The following is a 19819-nucleotide window of genomic DNA, read 5'->3' on the forward strand; positions in this document are numbered from 1 at the left end:
ATCTTTTATCTAAAATTACTCTCCAGGGGAATTAGCAGCTTATTTCATTTTCAAATCTCTTATGCTTTCAGATGCCTTTGCTATGATTTATGCTAATATCTTTTCATAACTTCAGTCATTCTCATCTGGCAAAGGCCACTCATAACCATACTTCCATCAGTCATCTAACCAGAAGCAGACAGTTAAATAACCTCAAATAAAATAGAATTGCGGTTATTCAAATGGATGGTACATATAGATAAAAAGTACCTGATCCTTGCATCCTGTGAGGCAGTATTTTAATAACAGCAGGGAATGGAAAAGAGAAGAAGGTTAAATAGGGATAAATATTTTTGTTTTACCTTCAAGCTATGCAGAAGGAGCATAGCTCCTCTCTCTACATCGGGAAGAGTTGGATAATAATGGATAGCAAAAGAAGGCAGGTGTGAATTGACAGGGGTCTTTAACTGCTAATATAAACAATCACAGCACATGAATAAGTACACAGTACAGGAATAAGATAGATGAGGGCATCCAATGAGACAGCCATATGAAACTCCTGCAGAGCAGGGGCAAAAGGAGCATTCAGAGATGATACAAAGATAAGGCCAAGAGCTAGCAGGTGAGTCACAAGCTCACCAGGTAGCAAAAGGCAAGGGAAGGAAACACGCAGAGGAGGAAAGCACGATGAACCCAGGACTCAGTCGAGATAGGCTGAATGAGGCCTCAGAAAAGGCATTGTCAGCAGAGAATGTAGAAATCTGAGTGATCAGATTAAAAACCAGAAAAGAAGAGAAAACGAGTGTTAAAATTACCTGCTGGATATTGAATGAGGGAAGGCAAATGGGCCAGCAAGAAGTACAGATGGAGGGATGGAAAGTTTTTCAAAATTGGATGTAGGTGCCCTGCTGGAATACTGAGAGAGAACAGCCAGCCAGCAAGAAGAAAGAAGTGCTGGGACAGGACTGAGTGAGACTATTTGAGCCACTAGTGGTTTATGGAAGAGGATGAAGTAAATGATCTCATGGTCAGTCACTAGAAGGTGTAGGGCGAGAGAGGATAGGATGTGTACATGATGAACATTTTTCTCTCCCAAGTGAACAAAAAGGGAAAGGAGAGGAAAAAAACAGAGTATAAGCGTCAAATATTTGATGTGACTTACAGGCATGGTATTCAGGGATAGTCAAAAAGATTTTTTTTCTACTTCTCAAGACTAGAGCATGAATTTGGAGGTGCTCAGTCCCACAAGCCTCCCAGATGCCCTGCAGTTATTCCACTGTATAAGGAGAAGTAGTGGAATGGGTGCACAGAGGACCTTGAACAATAGCTGAGGCATGGTAGGGTGGGCTGCACCATCAGGTACAGAAACTCAGGGTATAATTGATGTAGATGAAAAACAATGGGTACTAAAAGGGGGACTGAAGAGCAAAGAACAGTTTTGCATTGTAGAAGAGACAGGGATATTGCTGATAAACAGGCAAGAGCAAAGAATAATCAACAGCAAAGTACATAAATTAGGGATCAGAAATACAACTGCTAGCAGTGCTGCTGTTTGAAAACAGACTAACTGAGAGAAACCAATATTTATGCATTGAGGAGTGTTCTGCAGAGAGGACTGGAGGCCTTTCTGATTTTCTGGCGAGAAGGCATTCTTTTAATGAGGATGAGCTAATGAATAGGGGCTGAGGAATATTTTTCCCTGCTCAGCATTAACAAGATCCATTTATTAGATTCACTAGACAAATCAATCCATTTGACTGCACGTCACGTACTCTGTCTACTGAGTGCCTGTTTTATCTCGATGCTACACCACCCTTTAGGAGATCTAATAAACAGCCATAACACATGGCACAAGAACCTCCCTTTGGGTAAGTTTTTCTTGAACCATCTGTTCTTGCCATCAGTTCTTGTCTTAGGTTAGGGTATCATCTTGGATCATTTTCAAGCTCCAGTTATTGTGTGGATGTGTAGATACTTGTAAATTTTCTATTCAAACCAAGGAGCTAATAAAAGAAAGAAAGAACTGGTTCAATATATATATAACAAGATTAATGTAATCCAATCTAAAATGAGGGTAGAGAATGATGCACATGAATGCAACTGCAGCAGATGACATGGGGGCAGGACACTGATAATGACAGGAAACCTGCTGTATTTAAGCCCTGTTTAATACATGGGATCCAGAATGTTGAATTTAACCATTGGACTTCTTTTTAGTAACAAGTAGGAAAAGAAGACTAAGGCCTGAATATCATTCATTTTAGTACTTGCTATAGGGATAACGGCAGGCTGTAAATCTGATCTGTGCCCTGATTTGTAGAAACTGGAAACCCTTTTCTCCCTAGTAGCAAGGAGAAAGAAAGCGTGGCTGAAATAACATTTACCATCTTTTTCCTGGCAAATTTTGTTCTTCATAAGTTCTTTTACAGTCTGTTTTGGTCACTGTTGATTGATATAAATAAGAGCAGTCCTAGGACTCCTCTGAGCAGCCATATTTTGTGCTGGGTTGCTCTAATGAGCAACAGTCCCACAAAGAAGCAGCTCTAAGTAAAGGGACATTCAGAGGAATAAAGGACTTTAAACTACCTTTCTGTTGGTGTGTGCTTAATGGCTTCATGCGAGTTCTGTACAGATGAAGGATTTCACAGTTACATGCTCTGTGTTGCCAACTCTCCTGATTTTATCACAAGTCTTAAGACTTGAAATTAAAAAATTGCTTTTTTTTCTTTTTTTTTGGGGGGGGAGGATATTTTGTTTTAAAGTCTGAGCTCCTGAATTCTATGACTGCATGATAATTTCAGCTTTCATTCAGCTTTCACAAAAATAAAGCTCATGAGTGCAGAGAAAAAAAATGAAATGTTGCTTCTGCATAACTCCATGTCTAAAAAAGCAGATAAATAAAACAGTACTAAGTGTATTATTTTTAACCCACCTTGCCACTTTAAACTAATAACATGCTTTCTTAGGCCTGACTTGTGATTTCTGAATGTTGTAAGTTGGCAGTAATATTGAAATAACATCTGCAGCCTGTAGCTGATATGCTTCAGTGTAATTTTAAATTTACTATCAAAAGCATATCTTATTTTTACTGGTAACTGAGTACCTCATTTTGCTCAAATTTCTTTGCATCTAGGAACTGCTAGTGAGCATCTACTCAGTATTAAATATTTTTATCCTGTTTTGATAGCTGCTTTTATCTATGAACATCAAAAATAACTTGAATTCCTGCATCTGCTTAACTCATCTGGATTTCCCTTGACAGACGGTTCATTACAAAGTGTGTGTTTTCCTTCTTGGACTGCTGTTTATGAAAATACATAGTCTATCCCAGTTTTATAATACCCAGGGAAATCTGTAAAACTTAAAAGTAAATTTTGTTACTTCAGATTCTTTCATGGTTAAAAGGCACTAGGGGGCCTGGCTGGTACCTTTAATAGCAGCACTGGAGATCCAAGAGCATCTGCTCTCAAGTATGCGGATAAGTTCCAAATAAGAAATGTTGAGTATCAAAAGAGATGGGAGATTTTTCTGGCTGTTTATAAACATGTTTCTGTGTGTTGATCTAGCCAGAGTGCCCTTCCACCCAAAGGAGAAATTTTCACCTTCATGGCTGGTGAGTGCCTAGCATGTCTAGCTTGTGGAGTTAAACCCAAAGTGTATCTAGATTCAGGCCTAGCATCGCCTACACAGGGAAGCCTGAGGGAGCCCGTGGGCAAAAATAAAAAGGTTAGAGGTAAAAACAAAGCTGTCCGTGCACACAGATGTGAAAAAACCTCAGAGGAATTGCAACTTAGTTCAGCTGTGTGCATGTCTGTATGCATGTATGTACCTAATAACATTAACATGACAGAAGATAAGAAGAATGTTTTGAAGATACCAGAATGTTTTACAGAGGTGTCTGAAACACAAATTGCAATTGAGATAAGAGTCTAAAGTCAACATTTCCTGCTCTAGCCACTGGCTGTGGTTGCACAGCATGAGGCCACTTGAGTCTAGGCTTAATAAGTGGAATTTTCACATTTTCTCTTGACCTCAGGAGGGAAGCTGAGGACTGGCTTCTACACAAGATCTTTTTTTTAGGACATGACTGTTCTGTTACAGAGTGGACATACAAAAAGAAAAATGCTCCAGAATCAGCAGCTGATTTGGAATATTTGGACCTGCAGGATCTGCCTCAATTGCCCAGTATATCAGTTGCATGTGGGATTGTGGACTTGTTGCTGATCTTCTCATAGACTTTATCAGCCTCTTTAAAAATGACCACTGCCCAAACATCTTGTTCAGGTGGCAAAAATAGGTGCCTTTTTGAAAAAGGGGAAAAGAAAAATCCATACTTCTTTCACCATGAGAATGCCCCTGGCATTTACGTATAGTGCACAGTTGTTCAGTTTCAGTAGGGAGGGAGAGTGTTTCTAAGCAGAGTCTCTGTATAGGCTGGTGTTCAGAGAATGGTCCTATGATGCAGGTCCAAACTGTCACAAATGGAGATTGTTCTAGGGTCACGGTGTCCTTTCTGGTGAGTGCCCTAGCCATGAGGATGCAATCCTCCTCAACAGCCATGCTTTCTCAGAAAACAGGGGTCAAGTTTTCATCCCCAAATAGTGGTTTAGGCTACAATGCCTAGAAAAAGATTTCCCATTTTGCATCACAGCCTCACAAGAACACCCAGTGCATGCTCTTGGCTAGCTACATACCTCCAATTTTTCTTTTGGAAGATCTTTATTGCACCAATTTTCAATATTGTACCACGTTTACAAATACACCAAACCAGATTCCTGACTCTCCAGATGTCATGTGTAGCATATAAGGATGTCAATGCTGTGAAAGCCAGTTATTAACCAGGTCTTTTTTGAGGCAGTGCATCGCTGATTGACACAGCCTATTTTACCACCTGATTTTCTTCATTGTATCTTTACTGAAGAGTGTGGGTATAATTCTTTGCAGTTTGCTTAAATGGTTGACTAGCCTTCCAGTCTCAAGAACTGGTCTTACTACATCCTTCCATTTTAAATTCTGTCTGTGAAAAATCCACCTGCTCCAAGAAGGGCTAAATAGTGCCAGGTATATGCCAGTATTCTTGGCCACACACCTCGCTGGGGTAGAGCCAACCCTAGGGCAATAGTGGTACTGATCCTACAATAGTGTGGGGGTCCATTTTCCCATACCACTTTTCATCTGAAATGAAAGTTGAAGAACTGTAAAAGAAATTATAAATATATTTTTAAAGAAAATTAATATCCATAGCTTCATAATATATTCATTCTGACCTTTGCAAAACTATAAACCTGAGCTTGTTTATGCACAAGGTGAGAGGTCAGGAGTGAATTCTAATTTACCAAGCTTATTTCTTATATGAGACTGATATATGACTTAAAGTTTGCTATAAAAAGCATTATGTTAAAATGAAGTTGCAATAGACAATCATTTCATATACATAGATTATACACATGTATAATGTTAAAGGTTGGTTGGTATAGTAAGTCTCAAAAATTACTTGTCATGGGGAATTATCATCAAATAAATGTTTCTGAGTGGAGACTGTCAGGCCTCTTGGTTAAGTTTGCTTCAACACATTTATCACTGACCTAGAAGGATTGCTTAGTAAACTGGACTTATTTGGCTATCACGTCTGCTAGTACAACAGTAAAGTACATGTCTTGGAAGAGGGATAGACAGCAGAGGACACTGTATTCTAGAAAGAGGCAAATACTTTCTGTAAGTAACCAAGACAGCTCTAACTCCCAGTCATTTTGTGCCTAAGGAGATTAACGCAGCCCTTGGCTACAGGGAATACTGAGTAGGAGTAGGAAGATGTCATTGTGTTCACATATGGTTATAGTGAGGCTGTTACTCATATACAGTGTTTGGTTCTGATGACAACAGTTTTAAAAAGAAAAGGAAAAATCATAGAGCTCATCAAGCATGACAGTGATGCAGAGGATGGAAAAATTTTCTAGAAATGAGAAATTTAAGGAGTTTTGAGAAGATCCACTATAGAACAGAGGCAGGTCTCAGGCAACTAGCTGCCACTTAGACATACAAGTTCCAATTCAACTTAATTATCTGGGGTGTCTGCATCTAAGCTGTTTGTCTAAGCACCCTTTAGAGGCTCCTTCCTGCCTAACTCTGTCTAGGAGCTGAGTGAGGGAGTTTCAGGTTCATGCCTTTTATAAAACAGGAATAATTGATATGTATATCTCTCTTAGATCAGGTGAGCACTCAAATTCTTAACATAAGAGGGGGGGGAGCCTTTTTCAGACAGATCCATCTGAGAAGAGATTCACCATTATGAAACCACAGTGTAGGACAGATGCTACCTGAAGCCTGAGATCAAGCACTTGGCTACCTCTATTCAGCATTTTTACTGTTTTCTGCTAGCTTCTTAGACAACTTCTTCACCAGCAGCAGGCTGCCATTTCAAGGCTTGCTCCTTAGGTGACTTGCTCTGCATGTGTCGCATTTAGGACAATGTGGTCACACAGGTGAAATCCAGTTGCTGTAAAATCCACAGGGTGCCATCATGCCTAAAGAGGGGGTAGGTCATAGCTCAGCATCGCAATGTCTGTTTCCTCAAACCTACAATCAAGAAAACCATAACAGTGTATTTTGGCCTTTATAAAGGCCACCTCAATAACACCCCCATTTCATTATGCTTGGTATTTTGATCTTTCAATTGTCTGTTTTCTCCCTACACATCTTCGCTCTTGCCATGTCCAGCTGAGGCAAAAGAACATTACTGGTCCTACATGAGTTTTTCCCCTTCTACCATCCCTAGAGTCTAGCAGATCTCTCTAGAAAGTCACCTGTCTTGGCTCTACAGAAACACAAAGTACCACTGATAATATTTTGATGAAACCAATAACAAAAGAAGTGGAAGGGTTTTTTGGATGGGCTTATGATGCATTTTCCTGGGAAAAGAATATGGCTTGAGGAATTAACTTTGGGGCAATGCAGAAAGGGGTTGCTTTCAAGTTGAAACACAGAGTAATATTTGATTACAAATTATTGTTTAAAAAAGTATCCAAGTGAACTATGAAAACAGAGAAAGAAAGTTTAGAATGAAGTATGTGATATTCTCTCTCAAACTGACCATAGACAAACAGATTTCTATACATTCTAATATTTGTTCCATTGTAATTTGTGTTTAGCCTCCTTTCCCAAGGAAATGAGAATTATGTGATCATGTTCTCAGTGTGGGTTGATCTCTCTCTCTCTATCCAACACTCAGCATCAAATAATTTCTGAACCCACAGCCAGTTTCAAAAACATTTTTCAGAGCGTGGGAATCTGAAAAATAATGACATTATCATTGTGTCCTAAGAAATGGTGGTTGGATAAAGGAGAATCATCTAAGTTAGTGCCCACCTGAGGAGAAAGCAGGGAGAAGTCAGCCATTATATATTCTGTTTGACAGCAACCAATTGATCAGTGAATATGTGTGTCCCAGCCAGCCCATCAACACACACTATGCAGAATATATTCTGTCCCTGTCTGTTGAAAGGTCATACATAATGGGGAAACTAGGGTTATTCTGATGAAAACACATGAAATACAGGGAAAAAATCTGCAGGAAACAGCATCAAGCTAGATTGTGTTGTTTGTGATTGTATTTCCTATTTTAGCATCATTCAGTGTCTTGGGGTTGACTTAAGAACTTTAAATATTATAAAATGTGTGATAATCTTCTAAAGCCATAATTTTCCTTAACAGGTCAATTATAATATTGATGAAAGCCTAGAAAATAGATAGAGGAGTTATTCAGGAATTATGTGAACAAGATTGGCTGCAAGATCTTTTCAGTGCAGTTTGATTTCTGGATAGTGATAATAACATGAGAGAATGAACATTCCTGTTCATTTTCAGTCTAAGTATGATCTAGACTGAAGAGGACTATTAAACACAATTGCTGAAATACAAGGAGTTACCCTCCTTACCTTCACAGAGCATTCTGGTCTTGCAATTCAAACACTTGACTTTCAGGAACTGAAATCCATTTATTCTTTACAAGCCAACAGCATAAGTAATTTGATAGGTGCTCTGATGCATCCATTTTCTTTTTCACTTGAAACATACTTAAATATGATTCCAGCATAGACCAATATTATTCATCACCATTAGGAACATTCCTCCATGAATGTTCTTTCAGATAACGCTGACATGTAGATTTGATGGGTTCTTGGGTAGTGCCAGTCACCACTGCACAGGTAAGATCTTAACATATATCCAGCTAGAATGTAAGAGATGTTTTGATTATGAAAATAGTATAATTTCTTTTGTGTATTCATAGAATAATTCAGGTTTGAAGGGACACCTGGAATTATCTGTTCCAACACCCTACTCAAAGCAGGGCCAACTTTGCAATCGCATAAGGTTATCTTTAATGTCTTTTGGATGCCTGGAGGAAGCATGCAAAAGACCAATTTTAAATAATAAAAGGAGAAAGGTTTCCTCCTCCAATATTGCAGGAGCTTAATGTTAGACTATGAGTCACTCCTTGGAGGAGTTTCTCACTTCATGGACTATAGGAAAAGCTAAGCTGACTAGCCTCCCAAGACTACAAGCAGTCCTTGCTATTTCTGGAGGGTGTAATATCTAAATCACAGTTTATCCAACTGCCCCCACCTGAATATGTCTATGCCACCATGGCTGGTATATCAAACAATGTATGTATATACTCTTAAAATTGACATAATTACCAACCCCAAAAACTTCAGCCACTTCAGTCATTCCTGGAATATAAACAATTCTATCAAATATGGCCTTTTTGTGACAAACTTCCATGTGAATATTTTTTAACCATGAAATGAATACTTTTTTAAGTTTATTGATCTATACCACATTACCTAGTGGCCTGATCAACAGGCCACCTACAAATTGCAATGTGAATTCAGTTGATACACTGCTGTGCTTGTGTTAGAAATTTATTTATTATATATTATGTACCCAGACCTAATTGTGAAATACTAGGAGATATTCAACATAAATCTGACTGTGGTGGAAATTTTATTACAACTTTGCTTTACAGATTAATAAAAAAAAAGTGGTGGGTTTTTTTTTCTGAGTAGCTTTTACATATGACTGCATTGGTACTGCTTCTGAAATGGATGTATCAGATGACAGAACTTTCTTTTTCCAAACAGGCAAATGGTTTAACTATGGAATTATCTTCCTTGTTTTAATCTTGGATCTGAATATGTGGAAGAACCAAATATTTTACAAACCTCATGAATATGGTCAATATATCGGTCCTGGACAGAAGATCTACACAGTGAAGGACTCAGAAAGCTTGAAAGACCTTAATAGAACTAAGTTATCTTGGGAGTGGAGATCCAATAACACTAACCCATTGACCAACCGGACCTATGCCGAAGGAGACATGTTCTTGCACAGCAGATTCACAGGCTCTAGCCTTGATGTCAAATGCCTGGCTTTTATTCCAAGTTTGTTGGCTTTTGCTTTGTTTGGTTTCTTTATCTGGTTCTTTGGGCGATTTCAGAAAACTGACCAAGGCATGGAGAATTTAGACAAATCATACACAAGAATGAAACGAAAGTCACCATCAGATATGGGAATGACACGAGAAAATACACAGGTGTTGGTAGAAGAACCATTAAGTGTTCAAGAACCACATCTCGTATCCATAAAATCAGACTTAAGTGAAATAGTTTTTAATTCTTCTCTCCTTACTTCTGAAAACTTGAACGCACAACTGAATGAACAAGATAGCCCTTTACAGCCAGTACCAGAGTCCTCTGTCCCTAAGAGTAATCCTGTGACATAGAGTCAAATACCCAGGAAAATCAGTTTAAATAAGCAGTTGCTATAAGATTTCAGTTTTACCTTTTGTAAGTTAAGATTTACATAGTGTTTAGAATAAGAAACTCAACCTATACCAAAAGGTGCTCAGCATGCTTTTTCTAGGAATTTTGGGTTTTATTTGTATTATAGTATGTGCCTACTGTATATCTAACATTCCTTTATAGATTGCTTCCCAAAAATTGCACAAGCTATTTATTAATACATTACTTTAACTGTATAATAGTGTATTAGATCATTACTTGCAGGTATAAAATTCTACCGTGGTGGTGCCTTGAGACATTAAACTGTTTTTTAACTCAACACCAGATGTATAGCACAGTTCTTCTAATCTATTTTGCAAAGCTTTTTGTATATGGTTATTTCAAGTATCATTTGATGACTTGATAGAGGACATAAATATAGTTATCCCTAAAGAAGGGTTTCTGTTAGGACATCACAACTTGACTTTGGTATTTACTCATTTGTGAAGCCAGTGACTTTGATGACCAGACTGCAGAGAAGCATGTTGATTACCTTTTAATTTTTACTGGCTAGCTGCCAAACACAAATACAGATTCATTATGTGGTAAACAGCAGCGTGATAATACAGCATGGGTCACTACTTGTGAAAATATGACTTTCTCCATCAGTAATAGCAATTAGGTGATAATGCCTAATTATATTTTTCCTAATTAAAGATAAACTGCTACTTGATTAAAAGTTTTGCCCTTCACCTTTTAGAAACAAAGGTGAAAATGCACGGTCAAAGCAACTCTTTCCATCATCACACCAAACTTATGCAACATCAAAGAGCCAATGGAGTGATTACAGTAAAGGACAAAAAGCCCATTAAATCCAGTATTTGCGTGGTTCAGTGCAGATATGGTCTGGGCATATGTGAAACGTACATAGAAACACACCATATATAGAAAGTCTAACTTCTCCAAATACTGAAGAAACGTTTAGGGATTTTAATTAAAATAGATTAATCACGGAATTTTATTTTTCCTTTTTTTTTTTCCTTCATTCATTATCAATGAATAAGTGTAACCTGAAACAGAAACAGAGAAACTGGGTTTTGCTTCCTTAAAGGGGACTTTGTAATGTGAATTCCTCTGCTGTATGATCAAACTATATGCACTAGAGAAACTGCCTATCTGAAACATCAGAAAGACTCTGATTTGCCTCTAATTTATTTCTATAAATTGTTGTTACGAGTTACTAAATAATAAGTCATTTTTAAGTCTGAATTATTTCCCTGTCATTTACTGGTGTTGCTATATTATGTCTTTGTGACTTTTTTATCTCCGCTGTTTTGATCTATCTGCTTTTAAGTTTTTGGAATGCTGAATTCAGCATGCATAATAGAACTATGCATTTGTTAACTGTCACTTGAGAGCCAATTTTAATAAACATCATTCAACAATTTTTTATCATGAGGCAGGAACATATTCTGTTAGTTTTGCAATTTTTTTAAACATTTTATCCATGCATTGTCCTATTTGAAATCATAAATATTTCTAACACTAAAAAAACCAGATAGTATCACAGTAATGTCAAAATCAAATATTTTGCTTATGGAACATTTAATATTTCATCAGGAGAAAGTTAATTTTATAATAAGACTAAATTTTTATCCATTAAAAATTATGACTAAAAATAAATCTATTAGCTTTTGCCTACTGCAGCCTATTTAATTGACTTAAGATATAGTCAAAACCAAGCCATTAATTACGAATGGTAAAATGCTGTGAGATCGTGCTTGTACTATATAAGAGGTGACTATATTGATGTTTGACTTTCAAACAGCATTTGATTTCTTAAGTAGTTACAGAAATAGCTGATTAATTTTGCAGATACATGCTTCTCTGTATGTTTTGGACACTGTAAACCCAAGTACTGAAAATCTACCGTTAACTCATTTCTCCTTTTTGTGCATAGGAGTGGTTAAATCCATTAATATGTAGGCAGGAAATGAAAGAATTACTTGAGCCTTACAGCCTGCATGATTACATGACTCTGAGAAAACTGTAATTAAGCAACTGATCTGCAGCTAAAATAATTCTGTGACCTCACATTGAGTTAATGCTTTTAAGGTCATTATAAGCCTGCATGAAAGAGAGAAAAGCATCAAGTAATCCTAGATTTTGCATGAGTATTTAAATTAATGGTCAAGCAGAGAGACTGTTTATATCATGAATTCATAAGAAGTTAAAAGATAGCCACTCACCATGGTCAACTCATCAATTTAATTAAAGGAGGCAGGACTCCTCAGTCGTGTGGGAGTCTCATTTGTAAACATAGACACAGAGGGGAGAAGGGAGGAGTATTTCCACTCTCCACTTTCAGTGTCAACTTTGAGAAGCCTCAGTTAGGTGGCTAGGCTTACTCTCAGCTCCTTCTGAAGCAGGCAGAGACTTGGGAGCTGAACACCCTAAAGGTGATGCTGTACCTAACTTAGTCATTTATCTCTGCATTAGTAAGTAGTGCAACTCAGCAGGAATGAGTTTGTGTACTGAAACAGTTGGTGCTGAGGACCCAGTGCCCACAGTTTGTGCTTTTCAGGGTTTTACTTCAGTTTAGCTCTTATCTGATCCTTATAAACTGAATGCATGATAGTGGCCAGAGTAGGTTTCAGGCAAATCTCGTACATGTGCAGAGGCGATGCAATTTGAATTAGGGGAGAGTAAGTGGGCACAATCTAAACGGCATTCCTGAGCTGAGCTACTAATGCAGAGTCATCCTCACCTTCTCCTGAAGAAACTTGTCTTCCTCCATGGACTGTGGAAGGGTCCATGGGAGACTGGGTGGCTAAATAGGAGGCCTAAAATTAGTTACCCGAAATGGAAATATTCCTCATCCAGGCACATTTATTGTTTTCCACTGTTGTTCATTATTAACATTCTGAAATGCTTTGTTAACTCAAAACACTCTGAAATGCTTTCTAGTCTAGTACCCATCACTGGGACCTTGATATGGATGGTTGACCTTTGCCTGAAAGCCTAACTATTACACAAATTTTTTAGTATCTTTTTTCTTTTTCCTGAAGAAGTTGAATCCATAGAAGGGAAGAAACTTGAGGAAGTGTCAATTTTTTCACACACATCTAGCAGCTGCCATCACTACAGGACTGGCCTGTGTCTGCTTTGTCAGAGATCAGATTTGGTACAATAGGTCTTTTTTTACCATAGATACACTATGCGGTGATGGATGATAGATACTGCCTAAAATAGCATACATAGAAGAGACATCTCTAGGATAAGCACATAAGATTTATGAGCCCACAGGTGCCTATAAATTGCCATAGCATCCTCAACAATTACCTTTGCTGAAATGACGTGAAGCAAATAGAAGGTAAAAATGTTTGTAGAAAGTACTCTAAATATAATATTCATGCTTATGAAAGTGTATATTTATGTCTAAAATCCAATTGTATAAGACGTGTATATGTATGTATGTTAGGAGCCTAGGGATTAGTTGATTCTGTTGGGAGAAACTGATAAGTCTCTTAAGCAGACAATTTACTACTGCCCTCTTTATTCTACATTACTCCATGAGTTACTTACTCCATGTTGCTTCATCTCCTCTGCCTCCACTTCCATTGCCTAGAAAATATAAAACCAAAAAAGAACATTTAATTGCATTAACTGCTTCCCCAAATTATGCTTTTGTCTAATTTATTCAGAAAGTAAATTTGTTCTGTTTTAAAAGATTTCTGTCCTCTCCAGCTCGTATCATCATACTCTGGGCTACTGCACTGTATTACAGTATCTGTTAAATTATTGCTTTTCCTGTGGTGAATAGCCTCCATCATGACAACCACCTGGAAACAAAGAGCAGACACCTCTCAAAGACTGGAAAGGCAGCAATTCAGGTACTTACTAGACTGGCAAGCTCATTTTCCCACAAGTGAACAGGTTATGACTCACTAGTAAAAGATATAACAGATTTTTAATACACTGTCCTTAATTTTAACAACCTCCTAGGAGGGGCTCAGTGGGAGAGGACTTTTTATCTCAGGCCATAAAGTTGAAGTAGTTACGGTCCTGAGCAAGCAGAGTGTTTCAGCTTTTTAGGTTGCATTTAAAAGCAACCAGCTTAAACTTTGAACAGATAACAAGAACCATAAAAATTAGACAGACCAAACTGTGAATAAGAGCATGGAGCTGATTCACTTGTAGCTGTCTGGTGCAGGATATAGACAAAACATTTATCAGATGTTAGACTGACCCTGTGCTTGGGATTATGGACAGTGACATGCAAAGATTCAAACTCTATGTATTAACAAACAGTTGCAGTCCCTTTATCTGCAGAGGTGCCACCACCAGACAGACCAGCTCTTCTACCATAAGGTCTCTCTCCTGTCCATCCATTCTAAATTGCAAATAACAAAGGGGTTGTTCATTTCCCTGTGCACTCAAAACTGTCCTGTGGGGAGCCTGGACTACCTGAATGTGATGTGGCATGTCACTGTGATGCCTAATATACAAACTCCAAGTAGGACAGCCAAGGGCAGGCAAAAGGAGGAAGTCTCATCTGTGAGTTCCACAGCCTTGCATTGAAGAAGAATGGCTTATGTGACCATTTCAGAGGCAAATCAATATAAATGGAAGTCCTATTTCATGGGAACACGATGGGACAAATGGAGAGACAGCAAATCACTAGAAATCCTTTCCATACCTTTCAGATATTCAAACAGAAGCATCAAGTCCCTATTCCCAAATGCTCACAAACAATTCTTGGTTTTCTGGATGAGTAGCTCTTCTGGGTGACTAGGTTTTAACACCATCTTATTTCCCTCCTAAAACTTCCTCTGCACAGGGAATATCATCAGCTTTTCACTGTTTGGGGGAAGAGGGTAGTTTTCTGAATGAGAAGTGGGGAAGAAACTTATGAAGGAGAAACGCCATGAGGCTGTTACTCTCCACAGCAGACTCCTTATTGGAGAAAGGAAAAGCATGAATCCAGCTGTTTTGTAAATGGGAGTGAAGTAGCATCAAATTCTTTCAGAAATATATGTTACAGCAGCAGCATAGTCACAGAGATACTTCTAATGTCATGCTTCTCCTTTGATGTGTAGCAATCGGGGTCTGCAGAAGATCATCTTATCTGATTCCTGCAGGCAGGTTATAGATCTGGGTCTCATGCTGCTTTGTGACATCTGGAGCACTTCTCTGCATACTGAATTCATTCTACTCTTCCTTTTTTCTTTTTTTTTTTTTTTTTCCCCTAAAGCCTGTTTCACTCTTCTGTTTTTATTTCCAATAAATTTTTATTGTTAGTGACCTAAACCACAAATCACCCACCAAAGGCCCATAATTGCTGTTATTGATGCAGTACCATCTGCACACAGTCTCTGCCCAGCCAAGCAGATTCTGCCAAAACAGCAACAGGTACCTTTCCTAAGGCTCTGTCACAATCTAGAGACAGACCTAGTGCGAACATGGTTCATTACAATACTATATGGTACACCCAGAAAGGCTTTGGGTCCTTCTAACCAGTTCCCTCCATGCAGCATTACAAAGGAATGTTTACAGACAGTTATTTTTATGACTCAATGTATTTATTCAAGAAGACACATAACTCTTACTTCTTTAAAACAACCAGAGCCCTGTCTCTCCTGTTGTGAGTAATCCGCCTGCTCTCAGCTACATTTGAAGGAGATATGAGCCACATAAACATAATAGATGCTTTCCTCAAGTCTGCCTTCATTCTAGCTCTTCCTTTACTGTGGAAAAGGGGCTTTCAGCCTGCTCATGCACAGAGCCCCAGTGTGTCCTGCCTGGCATAGCTTCAAGGCTGAGGATTTTAAGAAAGAGCAGGCTCCTTTCTTTTCTTCAGACAGACAACTACTGTTGGTTGTGGCTGGCTGTGGTGTAATTTCTTTCTATTGTCAGGTAAATGAGAAAGACAAGCAGAAAGAAGTCACAGTAGTCAAAACTGAAATGCAGTATTTGTTTCTGAAAAGTCAATACTGACTGCTTGTTTGCTCCCTGCATTTTGCCATCTTTCAGAGAGGCAGTTTGAGATGGATCAGAACATTTCCTCAGCTATCAACTATTTTTTTTCGTGGCTTCTTTTTCCCATTGGACCCTTTCCTGGCTTTCCCCACTTTTTAGAACTCTTTGTTTCTCAACATCCTCAAAATCATTCTGCAGTTTCCATTCGGGCTCTTCCTTTACTCTCTGCTTACCGCCCCTTCACTTTCATAGGTTCATAGGATAATTCAGGTTGGAAGGGGTTTCTAGCCAAGCTCTCGCACAAATCCAGTCAGCTCTGACCTCAAACCAGGTTGCTCAGGGCTTTATCTTTGCAGGTCTTGAAAATATACAAGGATAGAGACTGCACAACCTCCTTGAGCAACTTGTTCCAAAACCTTCTCAGTATTGCTGTATAAATGTTGCCACTGGTAGAAATCTTCAAAAAGTTTCCCAGTAGTAGTAAGTGGGAATGATCAAACTGTGTGAAAACCATGACAAGTGACACTGTGAAGCCAAAGCTATCAAGATGTAAGCATGACTCTGGTCAGGTACACTCTGCCCTGTGGGAGTGAATCTACACCAGGTCTCACTAGATGCAACACAGGCATAACTGAAAGCAGAAAATGGCATGCAAGCATTGAAGAAAATCAAGACAGTTTCTTTGTGATGCTGAAGTTAATTGTAATTATATTTCATACTGATGTAACTGGTATCTGTTTATTGCCTGGTCCTATATTTGCATATTGAAGAAGTCAATTATCTCTTCAATTTGCAACCCTTGGCTCATGTTATCAATTACCCTGAGTGAATGTTTAAAATTACTCATGAAAGAGTCATACTTTATTTTGTTTCATCTAGAAGAAGCAGTAGCACCCATTAGTAGAATGGATTATTAAATTTTTGGAAAACCTGTTTGGAGTGGCCAGTAGGAAACAAATTGAATAGCTGAATTTATGCATTGCCTAAGTCATTATTCTGTACAACCATACTGTGATCATTATTCACTGAAAAATCATTTAGATTAACAGAAGAAAAGACTTCTTTCTTCTCGGACTTCCATTCATATTGACTTTCTATTACTGGCCTCGTGTATGTCTGCACACACAAGAGTGTTAGAACTGGTCTTCAAAAAGAAAAACAAATTAGAAACCAATGCTTGCATGTAATGTGGATGAAGGCTAGGCTGGTCAGGGGGCTGTTTTGTTTTAATTAAGGTTTACCTAAGTGCAACTAAGGAGCCCTTCCCTCCCAGCAAGTCTAGCAGAAGCAATCAGAAGAAAGCTGGCCCCATTCAAGTTCTTGTCTGGGAAGGTGGCAAATTACTTAAAGAAATGTGAAAGGAAGACTGACAACTTTGCAGAGAAGCAGGCAGTTTAAGCAGAAAAGGAGAGGATGAATGTACAAAGATCAAACAAATTAATACCATTTAATCTACATTAGTGTCTTAAAGCAGTAGCTTATCTGAAGAGCCTGTATAATTTTAAAGGATAGAAATACAAAAGCAAAGGAGCTAGGTAATAAGAGACTATCTTCTTTAAAAATAGCTTTTAAAAAAGTATTGAAGGACTCTCCCTCCCTTTAAATAGAGATAAATGTTGATGGTGACTGCTTCTGAGACATGGCGTGCCTTGCTGACCTTTCCTTTGAGAGATTTAAGAGGACATAAAGGGAGTTGATGTGCTGGTGGCTACTGTCTTTTGGACTACGAAACACATACTCAGACATGGTCACAGTTTCAGTATTTAATTGTTCATAAAATCATTTGCTGAGAGCAGGTATAGCTTGAGCCAACAGTAGCTAAAGTTATATATTCCAGAACTGCAGCACTTCCAGCTGCTCCAGATGTTTGAGGACCTTTGTGAGGTTCATTCCCTGTTGACTGTGGCAGCCTTGCCAGGTAACACTGCTGAGGATGCACGTATGGCTGCTTCTATGTCAGCCAGCGATAACATGAACCTGATCCCACAAGTACAGATAATTTCCAGTAATTGTTGTTTCTATGTTTCCATGGTTACTAGAAAGAGAAAAAATTTCTATTTTTGCCTCATGAAACTATACAAAACCGGAACATTTTCCAAAATCTTTGCAAGGTTAAAATTAAATTGTGAGCAGACAATATAGCCATTTTCCCATCGTGTGTGCCATCTCTTTACTTTCTTTCCACCCCTTCCATCACTTCTGACCTGCACAAGTCCCACCAGCTCCACAGCAAAGCTACTGCTCAGAAATAAACCCAAAGAGGGCAAAGATCAAACTCTTTCCTACAGGGTCCTGGAGAGACTTAAGGCATCATTCATTCAAAAAGAAGAAAAGTATATTGATTCCAAGGTCTGAAGAGTTTGTTATTTATATAAAAACAGCTAGAGCAGATGCGGCAGAAGTTGACAGTAACCTGCTGCTCCATTTTCACAGCAAGTCTGCCTACAAGGGCAAATATAATTATTTGTTGAACCTATCGACTACGGGTAGGCTTAATGTGTCATATTTAATGAAAACCCCATGGAAATATGTGCAAATGTGTGCTGTTGCACCTGAAAGAGTGGGGGTTTTTTAGTCTTCAAGCCCAGGCAATGCCTATATCACGTAAGGGAGCACAGTGACGGGTCCTTAGTTACCAACCAACCTGTGCAGGGCCACCCAAAGGTACAAGCTCAGGTCCGTGTGAGCTCTATGGCTATCTCAGGTCACTGCACCTGAACAGTTAGCCCTGTTGTTCTGAAGGGTGTTACAAAGACACGGTGTAATACTGGTCTGACTAGACTTCAAAGGCATCTAGTACATTTGCATGTATTTTAGTGCCTTGCAAAAGGCACATGAAGGAATAAACATAGATAGCCCAAATGTCCCTCCTGATGTTTTGATGAATCCAACTTTACATCACAAAAATATCCACCATCTCTTTGGAGAAGTGAACCAGACAGTTGACAAGACCTTTCCTAGAGACTTCTCTGCTCCATCTTCTGTTGTCTGCTGGAAAGATGTACTTTACTCAAACTACCTACTCATCGTATTGCTCTTGTTACTATTTATATCACAGTAGCATGTAAGCGCCTTACACAAATAAGACTAAAAAGATTGGAGAGGAACTGCTTGAAGAATTTGCAATAAAAAAGACATGCAAAAGTAGAAAGTAATTAAAATGCTGACATGAAATCACTTGCCCAAGTTCCCAGAAGTCAGGTATCCCACTGCTTGTCTATTTTATTAGGACTTTGGCTTTTCAAATTTGTTGCTGTCAAATGTTTTCTTTTCTTCATGAGATTCACACACACACACACACACGGCGTAAAACATCCCAGGAACAGGATTAGACCTATTTCACCCTGGCATATATTCCATCTGGAGAAATGAAGTTTTTGACATCAGAAGACAGTTTTGCTAGCATCAGACACCCATCTTCTCCTGCCATGAAAATGCCTGCAGGGTGACCGTAATGAGAAGTGGAAATAGCTCACTTCTTTCTCAACTGCCTTCCGGAGTTTGCTGATCTCAGTCTGGGTTTAGACATTGTGAGTCTGGAAAACAGACTTCAACAGTGCTTCAGATCCAGTGAGTAACATGCAAAGAAGTTACAAAGCTGCTCTTTTATCCCCCCAAATGTTGACATCATATTGTTTCTTTGCAAATGATATTTTGCAAAAAAGAAGTAGTTAAAATCCTTTTCATAGTAAATGCAAAGACCGCCAGTGTTTATGTGATGGCAGCTTCAAAATTTATATGGGGTTGTGTTTTTCCTCCAGCTGTATCAAGTATCACTGAGAATCAGGGCTGGAATTTCAAAAGACAAGCAGTGAAAAATATTCTGTTCCTGTCATGTATGTTGTGAATGCATTAATTTTTGCTTGAATGATGAAACAAGGAGACCTGTAAAACAACAATCTATTTGTAATGGGATTCTGCACATAGCATCCTGATACACAGTCCTGTCTGAGATGTGAAAGGGCCCTGCCAGTGTCAGTGTGATAAATATTATTTTTAGGGACAAGATGAGGGGAAACATTAGCCCGGTGAGAGCACATGTGAGCAGCAGAACATGGCAAGTGCTGTGCTATGTCTCAGCC

General features: G+C 38.6%; 1 protein-coding gene across 2 annotated transcripts in view; it reads left to right on the forward strand.

The window, feature by feature from the left end:
* The window catches only part of TMEM117 (transmembrane protein 117), a 228339-nt gene extending 218241 nt beyond the window's left edge, over positions 1-10098 (forward strand). For both annotated transcript variants that reach the window (XM_074869356.1, XM_074869355.1), the window contains exon 8: positions 9120-10098. In XM_074869356.1, the coding sequence (XP_074725457.1) occupies positions 9120-9760 (641 nt within the window). In that variant the 3' untranslated portion in view covers positions 9761-10098. The remainder of the gene's footprint in view (positions 1-9119) is intronic.
* Positions 10099-19819: the final 9721 nt, after the last annotated feature.

Source organism: Strix uralensis, chromosome 5 (genome assembly GCF_047716275.1).
Source record: "Strix uralensis isolate ZFMK-TIS-50842 chromosome 5, bStrUra1, whole genome shotgun sequence".
Lineage (NCBI taxonomy): Eukaryota > Metazoa > Chordata > Aves > Strigiformes > Strigidae > Strix > Strix uralensis.